At 39.3% G+C, this 23,497-nt stretch overlaps 1 protein-coding gene across 2 annotated transcripts in view; it reads left to right on the plus strand.

The window, feature by feature from the left end:
• Positions 1-23,497, plus strand: part of SLC25A26 (solute carrier family 25 member 26) — a 140,249-nt gene that overhangs the window by 97,824 nt on the left and 18,928 nt on the right. For both annotated transcript variants that reach the window (XM_060022861.1, XM_060022862.1), the window contains one exon: positions 9,925-9,969. In XM_060022861.1, the coding sequence (XP_059878844.1) occupies positions 9,925-9,969 (45 nt within the window). The remainder of the gene's footprint in view (positions 1-9,924; positions 9,970-23,497) is intronic.

Raw genomic sequence — 23,497 nt, forward strand, 5'->3', positions numbered from 1 at the left:
TTAACCATTGTGATTAAGGCAGCTTTGACATTCATGTACAGATCTTATTGTGGACATATATTGTCATTGCTCTTGAATAAGTACCTAGGAGTGGAATTTCTGGATCAAATAAAAACTTAGCAAACCCCTTTAGAAAGTGATTGTTCCATTTTAAGTTCCCATTGTCAAAATCTGAGAGTTGTGGTTGCTCCACACCCTTACGATGATTTGGTTTTGTCAGTCTTTTTTATTTCAGCCAGTTTAGTGGTTGTTTAATGGCACCTCAATGTGTGCTTTTTAAAAAAGTTTTTAAATTGTGGTAAAATAGATATCACATGAAATTTGTTAGTTTAACCACTTTAGGTATACACTGCAGTGTAATTGACAATGTGGTGCAATCATCAGTACAATCTACTCCCCAACTTTTTCATCATTGCAAACAGAAACTCTACTCATAAAGCAATTACTCCCTACTCTCCTCTTTCCTGAGCCCCGTAACTTTTAATCTAGTTTTTGTCTAAGTTTGCCTATTTTAGCTATTTCATGTAAATGGAATCATAGAATATTTGTCCTTTTGTATCTGGCTTTTTCACGTAGCATGATGTTTTCAGGGTTCATCCATATTGTAGCATACATATATCAGAACTTCATTCCTTTTCGTGACTGAATAATATTCCACTGTAGGGACAGACCACATTTTGTTTATCCATTTATTTGTTGATGAACACTTGGGTTATTTGTATTGTCAGTAATGCTGCAGTGAAGATTGGTGTACAGGTATCCGTTTGAGTCCCTGGTTTTGGCCGTATACCTAAGAGTGGAATTGCCAAGTAGTATGTTTAACTTTGGGGGGAAACACCAGATTGTTTTCTCAGTGTGTTTTAATTAACACTTCCCTGATGACTAATGATGTTGAATATCTTTTTTGTGCTTATATTAGTGATTTGTGTAACTTTCTTTGTGAAGTGCTTGTTCAAGTCTTTTGTGCATTTTAAAAATTGGGTTATTTGTTTTTCTTTCTTTTTATGATTGAGTTTTGAAAGTCCTTTATTCTGAATAGAAGTCCTTTTTCAGATATGTGTTTTGTGAATTTTTTAGTCTGTGGCTTGTCTTTTTAGTAACAATATCTTTAAAAAAATTTTTTAATTTAAAAATTGTGATAAAATACACATAATACATACCATTTTAACCATTTTGAAGTGTACAATTCAGTTGTGTTGTGTTTTTACATTGTTGTGCAGTTGTTTTCAAAACACTTTTCATTTTGCAAACCTGAAACTCTTAAACTTGTGTAATAATCGTTAAACAACAACTCCCCTTTCCCATCTTAACCCAGCTCCCCTGCCCCTTGGCAGCCACCATTCTACTTTGTGTGCCTATGAATTTGACTATGCTAAATACCTCATATAAGTGGAATCCTTCAATATTTGTCTTTTTCTGACTTTCTTTCACTTACCATAATGTCCTCCAGGTTCATCTGTTCTGTAACGTGTCAGAATTACCTTCTTTTTAAGGCTGAATAGTATTTTGTTGTATGTATATTCCATATTTTGTGTATCCTTTCATCCATAAGTGGACACTTGGGTTGCTTCCGCCTTTTGGCTGTTCTGAATAATGCTACTATGAAAATAAATGTACAAATCTCTCTCTGAGACCTTGCTTTCAGTTCTTTAGTGTATATACCCAGAAGTAGAATTGCTGAATCACATGGTAATTCTATTTTTAATATTTTGAGGAACTGCCGTACTGTTTTCCAAGTGGCTACTCCATTTTACATTCTCACCAGTACAGGACGGGGTTCCAGTTTCTCCACATCCTTGTCCATACTTGTTTCCTTCCTCCCTCCCTCCCTCCCTTCCTTCCTCCCTTCCTTCCTTTCTTCTTTCCCTCTCTCTTTCTTTCATAATAGTTTCATAATGAGTGATATCTCATTTTGGTTTTGATTTGCATTTTCCTAATAATTAGTAATGTTGGGCATCTTTTCATGTGCATGTTGGCTATTTGTATATCTTTTTTGGAGAAATGTCTATTCAAATCCTTTGCCCATTTGAAAAATAGGACTTTTTGTTACTGTTGAATTGTAGAAGTTGTTTGTGTATTCTGAATATTAACTCTTTATCAGATTGATGATTTGCCAATATTTTCTCCCATTCCATAGGTTACCTTTTCAATCTGTTGATTTTGTCCTTTGATGCAAAGTTTGAAATTTTAATGTAGTCCCATTTGTCTAGTTTTGTTGCCTGTGGATTGGTGTAATATCCAATAGATCATTGCCAAATCTGATATCATGAAGGTTTTCCCCTCTTCTAAGAGTTTTATGGTTTTGGGTCTTACGTTTAGATCTTTGATTCATTTGGAGTTAATTTTTTGAATATAGTGTAATGTAAGGGTCCAACTTGATTCCTTTGCATGTGAATATGCATTTTCCTAACACTACTAGTCGAAGAAATTGTCCTTTCCCCATTGAGTGGTGTTTGCACTCTTGTCCAAGATCATTCGAACATATATGCAAGGATTTATTTCTGGGCTCTTCGTTCTGTTCCATTGTCTGTATGTCTGTGTTGATGCCACTCCCACCCTGTTTTGCTTACTATATCTTAGTAGAAGTTTTGATACTCTCAGTGCTCCTGCCTCTGAGATCTAATCTTACTTGAGAATCAAACTGCTCACACTCATCTCCTTCCCTATTTTATTTTGATACTCTTGTGTCCATTTAGTGCTTTCTTTGGAAAGATGCTTTTGGAATTTTAGTATGGTTTATAAACCTGAGGAGTGAGTCACTTTAAATTTTTTCTGCTTTTTGGTTACTTTCCTTTATTAGGTATACATTCTGCTCTCTATGTACAGTGCATGTCAATGAATTATAGTTGTTAAATTTAAAAATCAATATTTATTATTAGAATGCTTTCCTGGTATGTCAGATGGCAGCAGACCAGATTTGAATGGGTCTCACCTTTTTCTTTTTTTTTTTTCTTTTTTAAAGAATAGTAGTCACTTTGGGGCAAAATGTTTTCAGGTCTTCAAATTCACTTGTCCTTGGTTACCACTGGGCTTGGATGGAAAAAGGAACAGAGTATTTAACAGGAGAACTGGCTTTGTTGTCTTTGCAACACTAGAATGGAAAACCCGAAATCAAGCACGGAAATTCGGACACTGTCTTGCAACAGAAAGGAGACTCCCCTTTGCGTCACTTGTAGGATCCATTGTGTTCTTTGCAGCTTATGATCAAGTCTTATTTTTTAAAACGTATTGGCATTCTAATTTGATCTGTCCATTGAGCCATAGAATTCTAGAGCTAAATGATACCTTAGAAATCGTATCTTCATATCCCTTCAGTTATATTATATATCACATTATTATTTGTTAAAGGACTATAAGGTTATAGGCATTTATTTTAAGATCATAGGATTATAAGCATTGATTGGCTTCAAGGATAATCTAGTCCAAACACTTGGTAACAGGTAAAGCGTGCTCATAATGTAATTTTGTACCTTCTTTATTTCATTAGTAATGCCCAACACTTCCTTTGCCTGTTTACCACTCAGCTTTCACTTTCTCTACTTCACATGGAATCCTCACACGCACTCTCGTATGGAGTTATTGCTATGTTTATTACTAGTGGAATCCACGTTGAATTTTAGCAGGTTTTTTCCCCTCTACATCTGCCTCTTTGATGGTAGCTGAGTCTACTGTTGCTCACTTGTTAGGGCTCTGGGTCTTAACAACCTTATTCAAACAAAACATCTTAAATGGAGGTATTAAAAAGGTCACAACAGTGAGCCATTTTGTAACTTTTGGTGCAATAAAATGGATATGTTGTGTTTTGGAATATAAGACCTCTGAGTGCAGCTATTCATTTCATTCATCTATAAAACATTTTAGAATAACAGCTGACATCTGTATGGGGTTTAAAATGCCACGTTTTGAAGAAACATCACTGTTGTGAAACTCCAAACCAGACATGGGGCGGGAACTTGCCTTCTGACCGGCCCATGTTCTGTAGAAGCTGGGAGAAGAATTTGTTTTAGCCGTGGAGCCGTATTTGCTGGCAGTACTACTGTCACATGAGTGGAACACATTTTCATCATGTCTTCATATTGTAAATGACAAGGCATTCAGTAAGATTTTGACTTGAAGAATGTTTGAAACATTTTTACACATCAGGAGTTTATCTTATGAGGAATATTTCATTACCAGAAGCCAGAAATATTTAATTACCTGAGACAGTCAATTAATCTTGTTTTAGAGTGAAGTTGGGATTTCCTTTCGGCTCACTTTTAAAAATAAATACTCAGTAGAACAGTTTTGGCCATTTCAAATGTGTGATTTTTAAAATCACTTCTTTAAATTGAAGGAACAATTTAATGAATAACTTTTAATAGAGGAAAATGGGCAAAATGTCCATCTACAGGATTCAAAATCTGGTATTATTTATTAAGTACCAAAAAAGTGCCAATAACATACAATTCAGTTTTATGGGTTATTTTAATCAAGAAGTGAAGAAGGCTAACATTTCAGTAAGTTACAATAAGTTTTAAGTTACAGGCCTTATTACAGTAAGTTATAAGGCCTTTTTTCATCTTACAAGTGTGAAATATAAGCCAAGGACTAGACAGCTTCACAGGTGAATTCTGTCAAACATTTAGAGACGAGCTAACACCTATTCTTCTCAAACTTTTCCAAAATACAGCAAAGGGAGGAACAGTCCCAAACTCATTCTATGAGGCCACCATCACCCTGATACCAAAACCAGACAAAGATGTCACAAAAAAAGAAAACTACAGGCCAGTATCAGTGATGAACATACATGCAAAAATCCTCAACAAAATACTAGCAAACAGAATCCAACAACACATTAAAAGGTATGATTACACCATGATCAAGTAGGATTTATCCCAGGAATGCAAGGATTCTTCAGTATATGCAAATCGATCAATGTGATACACCATATTAATAAATTGAAGGAGAAAAACCATATGATAATCTCAATAGATGCAGAAATAGCTTTCAACAAAATTCAGTACTCATTTATGATAAAAACTCTCCAGAAAGTAGGCATAGAGGGAACTTACCTCAACATAATAAAGACCATATATGACAAACCCACAGCCAACATTGTTCTCAATGGTGAAAAACTGAAACCATTTCCACTAAGATCAGGAGCAAGACAAGGTTGCCCACTCTCACCACTATTATTCAACATAGTTTTGGAAGTTTTAGCCACAGCAGTCAGAGAAGAAAAAGAAATAAAAGGAATCCAAATCGGAAAAGAAGAAGTAAAACTGTCACTGTTTGCAGGTGACGTGATACTATACATAGAGAATCCTAAAGATGCTACCAGAAAACTACTAGAGCTAATCAATGACTTTGGTAAAGTAGCAGGAAACAAAATTAATGCACAGAAATCTCTTGCATTCCTATACACTAATGATGAAAAATCAGAAAGAGAGATTAAGGAAACACTCCCATTTACCATTGTAACAAAAAGAATAAAATACCTGGGAATAAACCTACCTAGGGAGACAAAAGACCTGTATGCAGAAAACTATAAGACACTGATGAAAGAAATTAAAGATGACACAAAGAGATGGAGAAATATACCATGTTCTTGGATTGGAAGAATTAACATTGTGAAAATGACTATACTACTTAAAGGAATCTACAGATTCAATGTGATCCCTGTCAAACTACCAATGGCATTTTTCACAGAACTAGAACAAAAAATTGCACAATTTCTATGGAAACATGAAAGACCCCAAATAGCCAAAGCAATCTTGAGAAAGAAAAATGGAGCTGGCGGAATCAGGCTCCCTGACTTCAGACTGTACTACAAAGCTACAGTAATCAAGACAGTATGGTACTGGCACAAAAACAGAAATATAGATCAATAGATAGGATAGAAAGAGCAGAGGGAAACCCACGCACATATGGTCACCTTATCTTTGATAAAGGAGGCAAGAATATACAATGGAGAAAAGACAGCCTCTTCAGTAAGTGGTGCTGGGAAAACTGGAGAGCTACATGTAAAAGAATGAAATTAGAACACTCCCTAACACCATACATAAAAATAAACTCCAAATGGATTAAAGACCTAAATGTAAGGCCAGACACTATAAAACTCTTAGAGGAAAACATAGGCAGAACACTCTGTGACATAAATCACAGCAAGATCCTTTTGACCCACCTCCTAGGGAAATGGAAATAAACACAAAAATAAACAAATGGGACCTAATGAAACTTTAAAGCTTTTGCACAGCAAAGGAAACCATAAACACCACAAGACAACCCTCAGAATGGGAGAAAATATTTGCAAATGAAGCAACCGACAAAGGATTAATCTCCAAAATATACAGTCAACTCATGCAGCTCAATACAAAAAACACAAACAACCCAATCCAAAAATGGGCAGAAGACCTAAATAGACATTTCTTCAAAGAAGATATACAGGTTGCCAGCAAACACATGAAAGGATGCTCAACACCACTAATCAGTAGAGAAATGCAAATCAAAACTACAGTGAGAGGGCTCCCCTGGTGGCGCAGTGGTTGAGGGTCCGCCTTCCGATGCAGGGGATGCGGGTTTGTGCCCCGGTCCGGGAGGGTCCCACATGCCGTGGAGTGGCTGGTCCCGTGGACCATGGCCACTGGGCCTGCGCGTCCAGAGCCTGTGCTCCACAGAGGGAGAGGCCACAACAGTGAGAGGCCTGCATACCACAAAAAAAAAAACAAAAAAAACTACAGTGAGATATCACCTCACACTGGTCAGAATGGCCATCATCAAAAAATCTACAAACAAAATATGCTGGAAAGGGTGTAGAGAAGAGGGGACCCTCTTGCACTTTTGGTGGAAATGTAAATTGATACAGGCATATGGAAAACAGTATGGAGGTTTGTTAAAAAACTAAAGATAGAACTACCATATGACCCAGCAATCCCACTACCTGGCATATACCCTGAGAAAACCATAATTCAAAAAGAGTCACGCGGGCTCCCCTGGTGGCGCAGTGGTTGAGAATCCACCTGCCGATGCAGGGGACACGGGTTCGTTCCCCGGTCTGGGAAGATCCCACATGCTGCGAAGTGGCTGGGCCCGTGAGCCATGGCCGCTGAGCCTGTGCTCCGCAACGGGAGAGGCCACAACAGTGAGAGGCCTGCGTACCGCAAAAAAAAAAAAAAAAAAAAAGAAAGAAAAAAGAGTCACGCACCACAATGTTCCTTGCAGCACTGTTTACAATACCCAGGACATGGAAGCAACCTAAGTGTCCATCGAGAGATGAATGGATAAAGAAGATGGGGCATACAATGGAATATTACTCAACCATAAAAAGAAATGGAATTGAGTTATTTGTAGTGAGGTGGATGGACCTAGAGTCTGTCATACAGAGTGAAGTAAGTCAGAAAGAGAAAAACAAATATTGTATGCTAACACATATATATGGAATCTAAAAAAAAAAAAAATTTGTTCTGAAGAACCTAGGGACAGGACAGGAATAAAGACACAGATGTAGAGAATGGACTTAAGGACACGGGGCAGGGGAAGGGTAAGCTGGGACGAAGTGAGAGAGTGGCATTGACACATACACATTACCAAATATAAAATAGATAGCTAGTGGGAAGCAGCCGCATAGCACAGGGAGATCAGCTCGGTGCTTTGTGACCACCTAGAGGGGTGGGATAGGGAGGGTGAGAGGGAGATGCAAGAGGGAGGGGATATGGGGATATAAGTATACGTATAGCTGATTCACTTTGTTATACAGCAGAAATTAACACAGCAATGTAAAGCAATTATACTCCAATAAAGATGTTTAAAAAATGTGAAGTATTTACATTCTTGTTAAAATGTGACATATTTACAGTTGGGAGGAGACAGTACAAAGAAGAAAATTAAAGTCATCTCTAATCCCGCTAACCGTTAGTCCTCTTTGGTATTTTATTACATCTTACAAATTTTAAAAAATGGCGGTCCAGTGGTTAGGACTCATCACTTCCACTGCAGGGGTCCCAGGTTTGATCCCTGGTGGGGGAACTAATATCCCACAAGCATGCAGCGCAGCCAAAAAAAGAAATGAAAACTACAGTCCGTCTTTTGGGTTTTGATAATTTAATTGAAAATACAGCATTTTAGTGTCAGAATGGACAGTGTCAGATGCTTTCATGTTTTGGTGACAAAAAAGCTCAACTAAGTTTGTCTCCTATTATGGAACTTTGATGTACAGGATGGGGCGCTTGCTTATTTATGAAGATGACAATATTCCGTGAGATTTTAGTTTGTCAACTTAAACTAGTTTATTGACATTGATTTTTCTTTTTTTTTCCCTCTCTCACTACCATTTCCTGCCTCAATGGAAGTCAGATTTTTCTTTCTGTGACCACTGTCAAGCCCAGGGCCATCATTTCTTCCAGCAGAATAAGACAGATGATGCTAGACTCTTAATTTCTGGTTAAATATAAATATTTTGGAAGTAATTTAGTGCTCTTAATTCATGGGAAGGTAAATACCCATTAATCCCTTCAACATTGTGGTCTCTGACACATACACACACACACACTCACTCACACTCACATTCCCCTATGCATATTGTTTTTGATCAAAGTCCACATTTACTTTTCACTTACAACTGAACTGGATACAGAGCAACTATACTGGTGCCATGACCTGCTTGAGCAGTAGCATCCCTTATGTAGGCCCAGTGGATAGTGTGTGGATATTATTACCTAGGCTAGTGAGTAGGGTCCCCTGGAGTTCAGGTATTTTTACTTTAGGAAATATGGAGGGTGGGGTTCTATTTTAGAATTTTAGAAAGTTTAATTAAAAGCACATAGATTATACTGGGGGTGAATTTATATGCAGGCAAATCCAATAAGATGTCTTTTAGGTAGAGTAGTAGTCAGACAGGGGCCTGTAGTCAGATTGTCTGGGCTTTTTACTTCCTGTGTGCTTTAGGCAAGTTAAACAGCATCTCTGAACCTCCATTTCTTGATCTGTAAAATGGGGATGGTAATAATACCCATCTTACAGGGTTGTTGTGAGGATTCGGTGAAATAAAAGCTATGAAGTGCTGATGGGCACAGTGCCTGGCATGTGAAAGGTGCTTGGTAACAATTCTAGCTTATTGCTATACAGCTAATTGTAAATCCTTAGTCTAAGAATGGTGATTGTCTTCACTGCTAGAGATGACTCTTCTCCCTGACCAAGCTTGAGACTAAATCAGGCTGTCAGGCCCAACTGTTTAGAGCCCTCACTCCTCCACATTGAGAAGCCCTTCCTTCCTTCCCACGCCCGTGTTCTGTCCCCAGACCTTGCTTCTCAGCTTCCTCCTGCAAGTGGCTCTGTCTGCTTCCTCTTCTTCCTCTCCTCCCATCCACCTGCCTTGTCCCCTCTGTCCTTCCTTACTCCTCTCCCTCTCCTTTCCTTCTCTCTCCCCTCCTCCCCTTTTCCGCTCTTCCCTTTCTCCTTTCCTCCCCTTCCCCTCCTTTCCTCCACTACCCCGTTCCTGTGCTCCCCGCTCCCCCACTCTTTCTCCCCCTCCCTGCTTCTCTTTTCAACCCTGACACGTGGCCCGCTGAGCAGCAGACAGCTCAAACTCTTAAGCGGGAAAATGTCACATCTTTAAAGTCTTCATTACCTGTGATGGAAAACACTTATTTTCTCATTTCTTTAAGCAGCCTGACACTCTTCATATTGAGCTGCTCTTTCAGTTTCAAGAGGGCATCATTTTATGTCCCTTGGGCTGAAAAACTTAGTAGATTTTACAGGCAGTTACCGTTTAACTCTGTTTCTAAAAACTATGCATCCTGTACTTATAAATTTAATGGTAGCTTTATTATGTACATGAAGTTAAAATGAAATAATGTTTCTGAATAATAATTATAGGTTCATATAGTCATGCTAAGCAAACTGATCTTTCCTGCCTAATTTGTTTGATTTTTTTTTTTTTCTCTTCAGATTCCTTTCTCATTGGTCCAGTTTCCCCTGTGGGAGTCCTTAAAAGTAAGTTTTCCAATCTTCATATAAAACTTCTCTCTAATTATCTTATGATCATTAATACCCAGTAGTTTCGGTGTGGAATAGTAGAATATAATATTGAGTAGCGGTTTAAAAACTCAAAACTATTAGGAGTTGGAAATATTTTGTGAGTGGGATTTACATGCCAGTTCAGTGTTTTAAACTTGTTTAGGTGTCTGTGGTCTGGGAAATAAGCAGAGCAGGCATAACTGACATCCTGAGATGTTTAGAAAAAACTTTGCTTTCCTCTGTATTGTAACTCTTTTTTCCATCCACTTGAATTTTATTTCACTTCGCTGTGTGTGTGTGTGTGTGTGTGTGTGTGTGTGTGTGTAGAGGTTAAGGAATAACAGTGAGGGTAAATGGAAAAGGAAGGAAAGCAAGGCTCTGAATATTTGTAGACCTAGAAGGCCAAGACCTTCCCGCCCACATCTAATGGTGGGTGGGAGTGGGGAGGGGCTTGGTTTCTGAAGGCCCCTTCTGTCTTTCCTGCTCACCAGGCCTAGGAACCCTCAGTGAGAAGGAGCAGAGTGTGGGGAGTTGTGAGTCAGCCTTGGACTCATATGTTTAAAAACAAACAATTAAATGAAAATTTGAAAGCCTTTGTTCAAAACATGCAGACATTGTATTTGTTTTTCATCTCCTGGTGCAATGATTTCAAAAATTGCGGCTCACGGTATGAATTATGTGGTGTTTGTCAGCATTTTAAAGACAACAACAAAAGGGAAAATAATAGCATCTTATGAGGTAAGGTTAAGTCTTGCTTTGTCAAACTTCAGTGTTGCGTGTACATATATACATGCGTCTGTGTACTGGGTCGCAATGTGAAATGTATTTCTCACTGTGGATAGTGATCAAAAGAATCTGAAAACCCTTGTTCAAATGAAAATGGTTTATAAATGACCAAACTGTAAAATGGCAAAGTACCTAGGTAGGCATTTGATAATACAAAAAATAAAGGAATTACTCTCATAATTGTATAGCGTTAGTCATCATGGAGTGCTCAAAGAAAATGTCTTTGGAAGAATAACAGTTACTTGGACGCTGAAAAATATTCTGTTGAAGTTACATACTAAGGATAATAAAATGAGACAAAACATTATTCATAAAAATAAACTCAGCAATATTAAGTATTGAGAATTACTTCTTATAAATGATCTGATTTTAAGGAGTAGTACAGTTCATTTAATGCAGATTTTGGGATCTTTCATGGTTGTTTTGTTTTTGTCTTTACTGTTTTCCGTGTGGCACACGGTGAAAATGGATTTCTCTGGCAGTGTTTCCGGGTGTGATGTAACAGCTATCCAATGAGAAGGTCACATTCCATAAGCATAACACCTCTCTATTTTTGTGTATGACAAAAGACAATGGAGCAACAGCTGTCCAGCAAACAAGACTCACTTTATTAGTGTCTCAATAAGCAGCATTCACGTGGCTTCTGCACTGTATCTAAGATACTTAGGCCCAGTTTCTGCACAGGAATGTTTTGAGGCCCAAAGAGGGAAAAAGCATGGGATTTGTTTCTTTGCAGTATTCAGGACATTTGCAGTATGCTAGCTAGTTAAGAAATGTCTAGGCTTCCTTGGTAGCGCAGTGGTTAAGAATCCGCCTGCCAATGCAGGGGACACGGGTTCGAGCCCTGGTCCGGGAAGATCCCACATGCCGCGGAGCAACTAAGCCCGTGCGCCACAACTACTGAGCCTGCGCTCTAGAGCCCGTGAGCCACAACTACTGAGCCCACATGCCTAGAGCCCGTGCTCCGCAACAAGAGAAGCCACTACAACGAGAAGCCCTCGCACCACAATGAAGAGTAGCCCCCGCTCGCCGCAACTAGAGAAAGCCCGCGCACAGCAACAAAGACCCAGTGCAGCCATAAATAAATGAATGAATGTATGTATGTCTAGAATTTTTCAGAGTGATCATAGATAACAATGTTGAGCTTTAATACTTTTCTTTGAGCCAATGTTAAGATGCCATAGTTTTTTTTTTCTTTTTGTCGGATTTATTGAGGAATAATCTTCATACAGGAAAACTCTTTTTAAGTGTACATTTTTACAGGTTTTGACAAATATGACTACCACCCTAAACAAAATGTAATATCATCACCCTTTTCCAGAATATCATATAAATAGAGTCACACACTGTGTAGTGTTTTGTTCCTGGCTTCTTTCATTTAATATGAAAGACGAGATTCATTCCTGTTTTATCCCGTACCAGTAGTTTGCTCCTTAGTGGTGCTGAGTAGCATTTCATTGTGTACACGTACTATAATTTGTTTAGCCAGTTACTAGTTGATACACGTTCGAGTTGTTGATGATTATGGATGAAGCTGCTACAAATATTTGTACGTGGGTATTTGTATGGATATATGGTTTTGTTTCTCTTGGGTAAGTACCTAGGAATGGGATTGCTGGGTCATAGGGAAAATATAAGTTTAATTTATAAGAAACTGTCACAGTGTTTTCCAAGGTGGCTGTCCCATTTTCCAGCAATGTGTGAGAGTTCCAGTTGCTCTGCATCCATGTCATTGTTTGTTATTATTAGATTAAATAAAACTTTACCCATTCTGATAGTTGTGTAGTGGTATCTCATTGTGGTTTTAATTTGCAGTTCTCTCAGGGCTAAATAATATTGAGCATCTTTTCGTATAATAGTGTGTTGTTTTTTTTTAAACATCCAAATGTGAAATCACAGTGCTTTGTAAAAGCAGACAATATTTGGCATGTCTTTTATTTTTGTATTTATGAGTTTATCCATTTACATTTGCTTCTGCAACCATAGAGACACTGTATTATACGGAAGGGTTTCTCTATTATGTTTATGTGGAAATACTGCTAAGAAAAAATTTTCTCAGCAAGGACTTCGGCAGATTGTGTGCACATTGTGCTATAAGGAGTGGGAATCTGGAGGTAGGGGGTGGCCACTATCATCTTAAACTTATTCTGCCTAAAATCGATGGTATCGCCTTCTAAAATCACTTCCTCCTGCTGTCTCCCTGATTTCTGTTAATCATACTACTATTCTCCTGACCCCTTTGGTCTCAAATCCCAGGTTAAATCTGATCCTCTTTTTCTCTGTCACTCACCAAGTTGTGTTCATTCTGACTTTTTGAAACCTGTGGCCTCCTTTTTTTTTTTTTATCAGATTCTTACTAACTTATGCCTGGACTTAGTTAACACTCATCTGTTCTACACATTGAATTTGTGTGATCTTCCTTAAACATCTCTTTGAAGTTCCCAGAAATGTATAACTTTCTAAAACTCTAAAGCATGAAGTTGTTGGCACTCAGGGATGTCCATACTGTGTCCTTAACTGTTTTTTTCCATCTCCCTTCCCCTTACACTTTTTTTTTTTTGCTTTCCCTCCTTTCCTTCCTTTCCTTCCAACCAGAATAGCCTCCTTGCTGCCCCTTTTCTTTGGCTTCCTTCTGCAATGGGCTTTCACGGATCGAATGCTATGCATCTTTTAAAGCCAGCTCAGTTTTTTTCTCGTGCTTGAAGTCTTCCAATCCAGACCCTGAAGGTTTACTCTTATAGCTAACATTTGTCTGTATGGCTGATTGGTATTTATTCGTGTACTGTATTGCATTGAAAACATCTTAGAACTGAGCTTTAGCACATTCTGATAAGGCCTGAACCCCTTCTATTTATAGAAAAGTGACAGATGCCATTAGTGTACATGTATTGCCTGCCTGCTGTGAGTTAGACACTGTTTCATTTCACAGCAATTCAAAGATGAGTAAGATGTAGCTGATGCCCTTGAGGAGTTTTTACTCTATCAGAGAAGCACATACCCACAGATAACTCCAAGGTAACGTGTCTGTAATTGAAGACCACCCAAGGCACTGTGGGAGCCAGCCCCCCTGACTCCCCAAATCATGTCATTTCACTACCTCATTTCTTATGTTTTCTTTTTTTTTTAATAGTACATATGCTTACAAAAAAGATTTAGATGAAAGAAGACTAAACATCATAAAGAGGAGGGGAAGTAAAAGGGGTAGATCATCATATCCAGAACCTCTGAGAAGATCATTTTCCTTTAAGATTTATATTGAGTTTGGAACTTTTCTAGTAGCCCAACAAGAAGAGAAACACGATAGATTACATGGTTCTCTTATCTGACAAATAACCAAAGCTTATTATTTCATGTTGTCCCTTGGCTTTGAATACCCTGTGTATATGGCTGACTTGCACGTTTAAAGCTCTATCGTGGACCACTTGCTCTGAGTTACAGCCTCACATGACCAACTTCCTAGGTGACACCCTTACTCAGGGTGTCTGAGGGGAACCAGCTCAGAACAGAACACTTGGTTTTTATTCCCCTTCTCCCCAACCTGTTCCTTCCCAGGTGTCTCCTTCTCCGTAAGTAGAACACATGTCTGTTGCTTGCTAAAGTAGAAACTTAAGAATGACTCCACAGTTCTCTCTTTCCCTCATCATCCAGCCCATCAGAACAGTCCACTGTTTTTTTTTTTACATTTATTTTTACGTTATTATTTATTTTTGGCTGCGTTGGGTCTTTTTTGCTGTGTGCGGGCATTCTGTAGTTGCGGAGAGCTGGGGCTACTCTTCGTTGCGGTGCGTGGACTTTTCATTGAGGGGGTTTCTCTTGCTGCGGAGCACGGGCTCTAGGCGTGTGGGCTTCAGTAGTTGTGGCTCGCGGGCTAGAGCACAGGCTCAGTAGTTGTGGCGCTCGGGCTTAGCTGCTCTGCGGCATGTGGGATCTTCCCGGACCAGGGCTCGAACCCGTGTCCCCTGCATTGGCAGGCGGATTCTTAACCACTGTGCCACCAGGAAAGTCCCCAGAAGAGTCCACTGTTCTGATTGAAGCCTCTAACTCATCTCTTGCTTGAGTTGCCACGTTGGCCTCTCCAATGCTCTCTCTGATTCCATTCTTGCTTCTCTAAAATATCTTCTCTTCACAACAGCCAGAGTGATCTTTTAAAGAAATAAATCATATCATACCACTCTCTGCTAAAAGCCTTCAGTGACACCTCTTTGAAAGAAGAGTAAAATCCAGAGTTTAAACTGCGGTTGACAGGGTCCCGTGTCATCCGCCCCTCCTACCTCACCGACGTTATCCCACAGCACCCGCCCACTACACTCCAGCCTCCCCATGTCCACGTCCTGCCCTGCAGTCCGGCTAGCCTCCCTCTGTTCTGTTCGGACTCGCCAGGCTGCTCCTTACCCGAGGGCCTTTAAGTTTGTTGTGCCCTCTGCCAGAAATATTCTTTATTCATTTATTCTGCACATTGTTACTGAGTACCTACTATGTGCCTACGGCCTGGGGAATATAGTGATCAACAGGGTTGACAAAAATCCCTCATCAAGCTTTCACTCTGGCTCTTTCCCTAGGCTTTTCTCACGTCCAAATCTTTCTTGTTCTTTAGTCTTAGATCATGTCACTTCAGAGAGGCATTCCCTGTCCACCCATCTTTAAAGTAGGACCTTCCCATCTTCCCTGCTCAGTAAACACAGCACCTGTTTATTTCCTTTGTAGCATTTAAATAGTTTATTTAGTTATGCACTTATTGACGCCCAAATACTTATAAAAAACACGTTGTGTGTTGAGCAGATAATATGCCAGGCACTGTGCTGAGGAGTATACTATATATTCCTTAGCATCTTATTCACGTGACGTACAACTCAGAGAGACAGGTCCTGTTGTCTTCCCCACTAAAACAGGGAAACCAGGGCTCAGAGAGATTGTCTTCCATCTGCCAAACTAAGTTCTCAGTTTTCTGTCCAGCACCCTTTTACTGTATTAACATTGTTTTTATTACTACAGTCATGATCATTAAGAATCATAATATGTAGCATTTCTCAAAGTTACAGTGTGCCCAGCACTGTGCTAATCACTTTCCATGGATTATCTCCTATTAATCTTCATGGCAATTCTTTGAGGTGGGTGCTCTTACCGTTTTCATTTTGCAGATGTGGAAACTGAAGAAGAGTTTGAGTGCCTTGCCCAAGGCCTCAGGAACACTCAGTGTTAAGGGGTACATCCAGGATTTGAACCCAGACAGTCTGACTCCGGAGTTGATGTCCTTAATTATTTTACACATAACTTTGCACATAGCGTACAATATCTTTAAGAATGTCGTTGCTGTTTCATATGTTCAAAGGTTGGTAAAAAGTTGAGATGGTTGTATTATATCTAATCAGCTTATTTCAGGCATTTCTGCAAATTGTGTTGATTCTTTAACTTGATGACATAAAACTTAAAAGCCCTGGCTACCATATTTCTTAGACCAGCCTCCCTTCCTCCCCTCCCCCAACCCATCCCCGGTTCTGCTGTACTTGGGCAAGGGTTAAACAGTGTTTGCTTCAGGAAGGAGTCAGCTCCGAGGGACCGACATGGGGCAGCACAGATAGTTTATGGGGATGAGTGGAGCCAGACTACATTTTCCGCGTGTTTGTGTTTTAATTTCTTGTAGGACTTGGCTTTTTGGAGGAAGAAACTTTGTCTTCTGATCATTTATATTCTTTGTAGTTCTGACTTTTACACAGCAGGTGTTTATGACTATTTACTAATTGTTTGGAGGTTAGCATTCTTTCTTTTTCAAGGTCAAAGCAAAGTTGGGTAGCTGTATACATTAACCGTTTTATTTAAAAGTAGTTTCTTTTAGAAGTATGATGACAGCTCTAACACACAGATGTATTCTCACTGAGCCTTTGGCAAACAATACTCATATTTTGAAAGGATATGATAAAATTTCCTATAAGAATGTCAGATTTGTTTTAGTGTCTGAATATATAGAGAAGTGTAGAGGATTATTAAGAATGCTGCCAGGTCTAAGTAGTTTTGCTTCTAGCCACAAGGTGTTACAAAGTTGCAAAGCAGTAACTAGAAGAAATGCAAACCTTAACCTCAGATGCAACGTTTGAAGCAAAATGAAAATAAAATCAGTTTGGTTATGTAAAATTTTCACATTATGCTGATGATTTTCTAAAATGAAATCATAGCTTTGTAACAGAAATCAGGGGCCAGTGGATTATCATTTCAGTTATAGGACAGTGTATAAAATCAATACATTTTAGAAGTCTTTTAAACAGCCAGTACTTTATAAAAACTATATTTTTATTCAAATTGAAGGGTAACTTGTTTATTGTTGTTGATTCTTATTTTTTAAATTAATTAATTGATTTTTGGCTGCATTGGGTCTTCTTTGCTGCATGCAGGCTTTCTCTAGTTGCAGTGAGCGGGGGCTCCTCTTTGTTGCGGTGCATGGGCTTATCATTGTGGTGGCTTCTTTGGTTGCGGAGCACAGGCTCTAGGCGCGTGGGCTTCAGTAGTTGTGGCTTGCGGGCTCAGTAGTTGTGGCACACGGGCTTAGTTGGTACGCGGCATGTGGAATCTTCCTGGACCAGGGCTTGAACCCATGTCCCCTGCATTGGCAGGCGGATTCTTAATCACTGCGCCACGAGGGAAGTCCTGATTCTTATTTTAATAATAGTTAAAGTGTCTTTTATCACTCCATCCGCAACATTCTCCCATACCTTTAGTATATGAACAAAATGATAGTAATTTAGAAGGTGCTCATGCTCAGGGTCTCCACTGCATCATTTTATGAGACTGGGACAATCTGGTATCTGCACAGACATGTTTGATCAGAACATAGATTCCTGTGAAGGCATATTAAAGAATGAGAAGGGAATGATAACAGAGTAAAAATGATTGTGTGTGATTTTTACTGCACTGTTTGTCCCCTAAATTAAATACAGCATGTCAAGATGGAAGAAAACTCCTAAAAATAAGAGCAAAATATTTTATGTCCAGATCACCAGCAAAGTCAGAGTCTGAGATGCTGATTAGGATTTTAGGAAAATGTCATTATAATGAAGCAGACATCTTTTTTAACAATTTAAAAATATGAGAACTTTTGAATTCTTAAAGACAGATGGTTAAAAAGAGATGGCAAAGAAAACTAAGTAAGGAAGGAATGATGTGTAGCAAAGCCTGACAGGATGGATGGAAAGGGTGTCACTTCTGAGGCTCTGGATCCTTCTCCCATCTCCTCCTTTGGACCGGTGTACTCAGCTGCCTGGTGTCCTGCTGTACTTACAGTTGTGAAGCCAAAGCAGTAACACCACCTAATATGTTCCTTGCAGGTTCCATTACTTTCAACCGAGTTAAGATCTAACCTTGCCTCATGGGTCCCACAGGCTAGTGGGTTAGGGTCCTTTGTCAAAAAACAATAAAATGCACACCAGGATTCCTCCTTTGTCATCTTCTTTTGGATGTTTGTCTTCTGTTTATGCAAGTTTGTGAGCAAAATGAGATAAATATGCTCATTTAGATACAACATTCCTGTGATGAATCAAATTGACTTTTTTTGGCTGAGACAAAGTGTGAGAAAGGAATTAAACACACTTTATTTTAATCAGATTATCAAACAAATATATATTAAAAAGCACTTTTTATTTATTTATTTATATTTTAAACATCTTTATTGGAGTGTAATTGCTTTACAATGATGTGTTACTTTCTGCTTTATAACAAAGTGAATCAGTTATACATATACATATGTCCCCATATCTCTTCCCTCTTGCTTCTCCCTCCCTCCTACCCTCCCTATCCCACCCCTCTAGGTGGTCACAAAGCACCGAGCTGATCTCCCTGTGCTATGTGGCTGCTTCCCACTAGCTATTTTACTTCTGGTAGTGTATATATGTCCATGCCATCCTCTCACTTTGTCACAGCTTACCCTTCCCCCTCCCCATATCCTCAACTCCATTCTCTAGTAGGTCTGTGTCTTTATTCCCGTCTTGCCCCTAGGTTCTTCATGACCTTTTTTTTTTCTTAGATTCCATATATATGTGTTAGTGTACGGTATTTCATTTTCTCTTTCTGACTTACTTCACTCTGTGTGACAGACTCTAGGTCCATCTACCTCACTACAAATAACTCAATTTTGTTTCTTTTTATGGCTGAGTAATATTCCATTGTGTATATGTGCCACATCTTCTTTATCCATTCATCTGTTGATGGACACTTAGGTTGCTTCCATGTCCTGGCTATTGTAAATAGAGCTGCAATGAACATTTTGGTACATGACTCTTTTTGAATTCTGGTTTTCTCAGGGTATATGCCCAGTAGTGGGATTTCTGGGTTGTATGGTAGTTCTATTCTTAGTTTTTTAAGGAACCTCCATACTGTTCTCCATAGTGGCTGTATCAATTTACATTCCCACCAACAGTGCAAGAGTGTTCCCTTTTCTCCACACAGTCTCCAGCATTTATTGTTTCTAGATTTTTTGATGATGGCAATTCTGACTGGTAAGAGATGATATCTCATTGTAGTTTTGATTTGCATTTCTCTAACGATTAATGATGTTGAGCATTCTTTCATGTGTTTGTTGGCAGTCTGTATATCTTCTTTGGAGAAATGTCTATTTAGGTCTTCTGCCCATTTTTTTTTTTTTTTTCTCTGCCCATTTTTGGATTGGGTTGTTTGTTTTTTTGTTATTGAGCTGCATGAGCTGCTTGTAAATTTTGGAGATTAATCCTTTGTCAGTTGCTTCATTTGCAAAGATTTTCTCCCATTCTGAGGGTTGTCTTTTGGTGGTGTTTATGGTTTCCTTTGCTGTGCAAAAGCTTTGAAGTTTCATTAAGTCCCATTTGTGCACTTTTAAAAAATGCCTATAAAGTTGCCCAGTTCCTTTAGAGATATAAAACTATGCTAGTATTTGATTTCCAGGAAGCCATGTACAGATTCACACGTAATTTCCTTTAAAAAATGGGGAGAAAAGGAGTTAGCTTTGTTTCTGTTTGTCCTTTAGACCTGCTTCCTGGGTATTCTTGAGTGTTTTTGGTGTCAGTTTAGTATGTCTGGTGTAAATATGCGATAGGATACTGTTAGTGCTGCTCTGGTTTCACTCTGTCATCCCTGGGTGATCCTGGCCCTCCTTCCAGCTGAACCTCAACCAAGCCTTGTAACTGTCTCCGCCCAGCTCACTAGAAGGCCTTGTCCAGTTAATGTTCATCCTTGAGCTGGAACCTGTTAGCTGTTCCTGGTTTATACGGTTCTTTCCTGAGCCACAAAGGACAATTTGGGATTATGATGTCTGGCCAGTTGATGTTTTCCTCCTTCTCTACACAAGGGTAAAATTATCCAACACTACTTACATTATAGGTATTCATATCAGTTCCAAATATTTGCCTGCCTTCTATGTATAAGGAATTGTGCAAGGCCCTGTGAGACTCCAGAGGTGAAGGTAATGAAGTCCCTATCCTGTTGAATCAGGGGTCAGATGAGTGAGTTTTTGCAGGTTAATGAAAAGAAGTGAGTCCTTACTATACATATTTTTTGGTACTTTTGAGGATAGTGGCTTGTCAGTGTACCTCTTTCTGGATAAATGGAGCTTGTTAGTGTAAGTCCCCCAGTTCTTCCATTTGAACCATTTTTATAAAAATGTTTTTAAAAGATTGTTACATACTTAAACATAGCAAACCAAGTGTGTCTTTCCAGGCAGAAGTATTAAAAGTAATCACACCTTTTCTTGTTGACTTAAAATTTGTATCACGAGCATCAGTTATAATAATAACTGTTACTCAGTTTAGATACCTTTTGCCCCTACCCAAACTAATAAAAGACATAAAACCACAGATCCAGGAAGCTCAGACATCCCTCCAATCAGAATAAATACCTCCCAAATAAAACCTAGGCACACATATCCAAAAATATTACTTTGTAATTGTAAAACCTAAATATTACTAAGCAAACTCAGCATTTGAGCTCATCTTACATTTGCTCAAGAATAAATGAAATTTCTTATATTGGGTTGGCCAAAAAGTTCATTTGGGTTTTTCTGTACCATCTTAAGGAAAAACCCAAAAGAAGTTTTTGGGCAACCCAATATTTACCAGCACAATCATTCATTAAAAAATTTCTTACGAACTCTTATTATCGGTTTAAGAGGAATCCATTTTAGCCCTTTAACCACTTGCGTATATTGCTCCAGCCATGGTAGGGCAGAAGTGAAAGCTTACTTGTGGTTCCCAATTGTATTCATTATTCTTTTCATTTTAAAACTTTGCTTTGGAAATCCCATATTTATTTATTTATTTATAAAAATTTATTTTTTTATTTTTTAAAACTTTTGCCTGTGTTGGGTCTTCATTGCTACCTGCGGGCTTTCTCTAGTTGTGGTGAGCGGGGGCTACTCTTTGTTGCGGTGTGTGGGCGTCTCATTGCAGTGGCTTCTCTTGTTGAGGAGCACGGGCTCTAAGCACACAGGCTTCAGTAGTTGTGGCATGTGGGCTCAGTAGTTGTGGCTCGCAGGCTCTAGAGCACAGGCTCAGTAGTTGTGGCTCACGGGCTTAGTTGCTCTGCAGCATGCGGGATCTTCCCGGACCAGGGCTCGGACCCGTGTCCCGTGCATTGGCAGGTGGATTCTTAACCACTGCGCCACCAGGGAAGTCCTGCAAATCTCTCTTTTTTTTTGTGGTACGCGGGCCTCTCACTGTTGCGGCCCCTCCCATTGCGGAGCACAGGCTCCGGACGCGCAGGCCCAGTGGCCATGGCTCACGGGCCCAGTTGCTCCGCGGCATGTGGGATCTTCCCGGACCGGGGTACGAACCCGTGTCCCCTGCATCGGCAGGCGGACTCTCAACCACTGTGCCACCAGGGAAGCCCTGGAGATCTCTTTTTTCAAGTCATGTTTGTATATAAGTACTTCACAGAGAATTCATTAATGTAAATTTTAAATATAATTTTATTATTCAGTTGTGAATTGTTAATTGAATAATAAAATTATAGGCAGCTGTTGCTTTAACTGTTTTTTTTTTTTGCGGTACGCAGGCCTCTCACTGTTGTGGCCTCTCCCATTGCAGAGCACAGGCTCCGGATGCACAGGCTCAGCGGCCATGGCTCACGGGCCCAGCCGCGGCATGTGGGATCTTCCCAGACGGGGGCATGAACCCGTGTCCCCTGCATCGGCAGGCGGACTCTCAACCACTGCGCCACCAGGGAAGCCCTAACTATGTTTTAAAGTGGATGTGCCAAAGCTATATAATAGCTTGATCACCTACAGTATGGAGGGCAGTTGAGTGAAATTAATCATCTGCTGTCTTTAATGTGTTCTGAAATTCTGGTACTAGACAGACAGCAGTGAGACCTGCACAGAGGATTGTCTTTTCTGTTGTGTTAAATGAATTATCATCATTTATTATGATGTCAGTCATGTGGAACTGAGGAGACGATTCAGCACAGATACCTACTAAGGTACCATAAAACTCATGGGGTAAAGTGGTGTAATCTTAGCAATTGGAAGCCACCTAACTACTTCTGAGTACAACAACTGAAGAAGTCCCAAAGTTAAGTTTCCCTGCAGTGAAGCCAAAACGCTTATTTTCAATTTGTTGTTCGTTCATAAGACAACCGTGCACATTTGGGTGGGTCTTTTAAAGTAACAAAGCCTTCTCTTCATGCTGTACTTGAAAGACACTTGGCTCAGGCTTGGACTCCTAGCCATTTCCTAGTATCGGGCCTGGTGTTTGCACTCTGTCCTCTGAATGAATACTGGTGCTAATAGCTGTAACCCTGGCGGGGGTGTGTGTGGAGGAGCCTCGAAAGTACTTCATGCCTTCTTCCTCTGATGGCCCTTGAGCTCTGAGTGAAGAATCACTTGGGAAATTAGAACAATCTGATTGTTTTTGTAGCGCCACCACTAAGTATTCAGTATTCCTCATAATATCCTACTGGATAATAGAAATATCATTAGTTGAAAAATAAATCAGGCCTGATGTTGAAAATTCACACACCTTTAAACAGTGTGAATGGTGAAATTCAATTAAGGTCTGTATCTTAGGAGTATTGTACCTATTTTCATTTCCTGTTTTCATCATTATACTTGGGTTATGTAAAATGTCAACAGTAGAGGAGGCTGGGTAAAGGGTGTATGGGACCTCTACTATTTTTGCACATTTTCTGTAAGTCTAAAATGATTTCAAAATTAAATTTTCTCAATAAGCTACTAGAAATCGTTTCCAGTCATCCTATGTTAAGGAAACTTTCCTCAAGAAAAACCGCAAAAGTGAAACTAAGAACATTTCTGACTGCCATTTTCGTTACTTGAAATGTCTCATTTACATGAGATATAAGCAAATGTGCATGGATGCATCTGAAAATTTCGTTTTTTATTTGAAAATAAAATGGAAACAGGACTTGGAATAGTGATAAGTAAGCAAACACCAAGTAAAGTATGGCCGCCTGCTTTTTTTAGTCTTAAAAGCTCTGTCACATCGGTTGAGACCCAACACTGTGGTTCTTCATGTTTGGGCCTCCTTTCTGCCCTCCCCCTGCAGTCATTTACTTGCTTTTACAGGAATGATCATTAGACCTCTGTGGCAATGGAAATACTTATTTAGGTTGAGAAGTTACGGCAATTTAAAAATTTTGGGTGTTGAGACAGGGCCTTAAAAAAAATCCTCCATTCCAAACCCACATGATTTATATACATTTATTGACATCAAAATATTTTCTTTAATAACTTGAGTATTATATTGTAGCT

The sequence above is a fragment of the Delphinus delphis genome, chromosome 10 (assembly GCF_949987515.2).
Source record: "Delphinus delphis chromosome 10, mDelDel1.2, whole genome shotgun sequence".
Classification (NCBI taxonomy): Eukaryota; Metazoa; Chordata; class Mammalia; order Artiodactyla; family Delphinidae; genus Delphinus; species Delphinus delphis.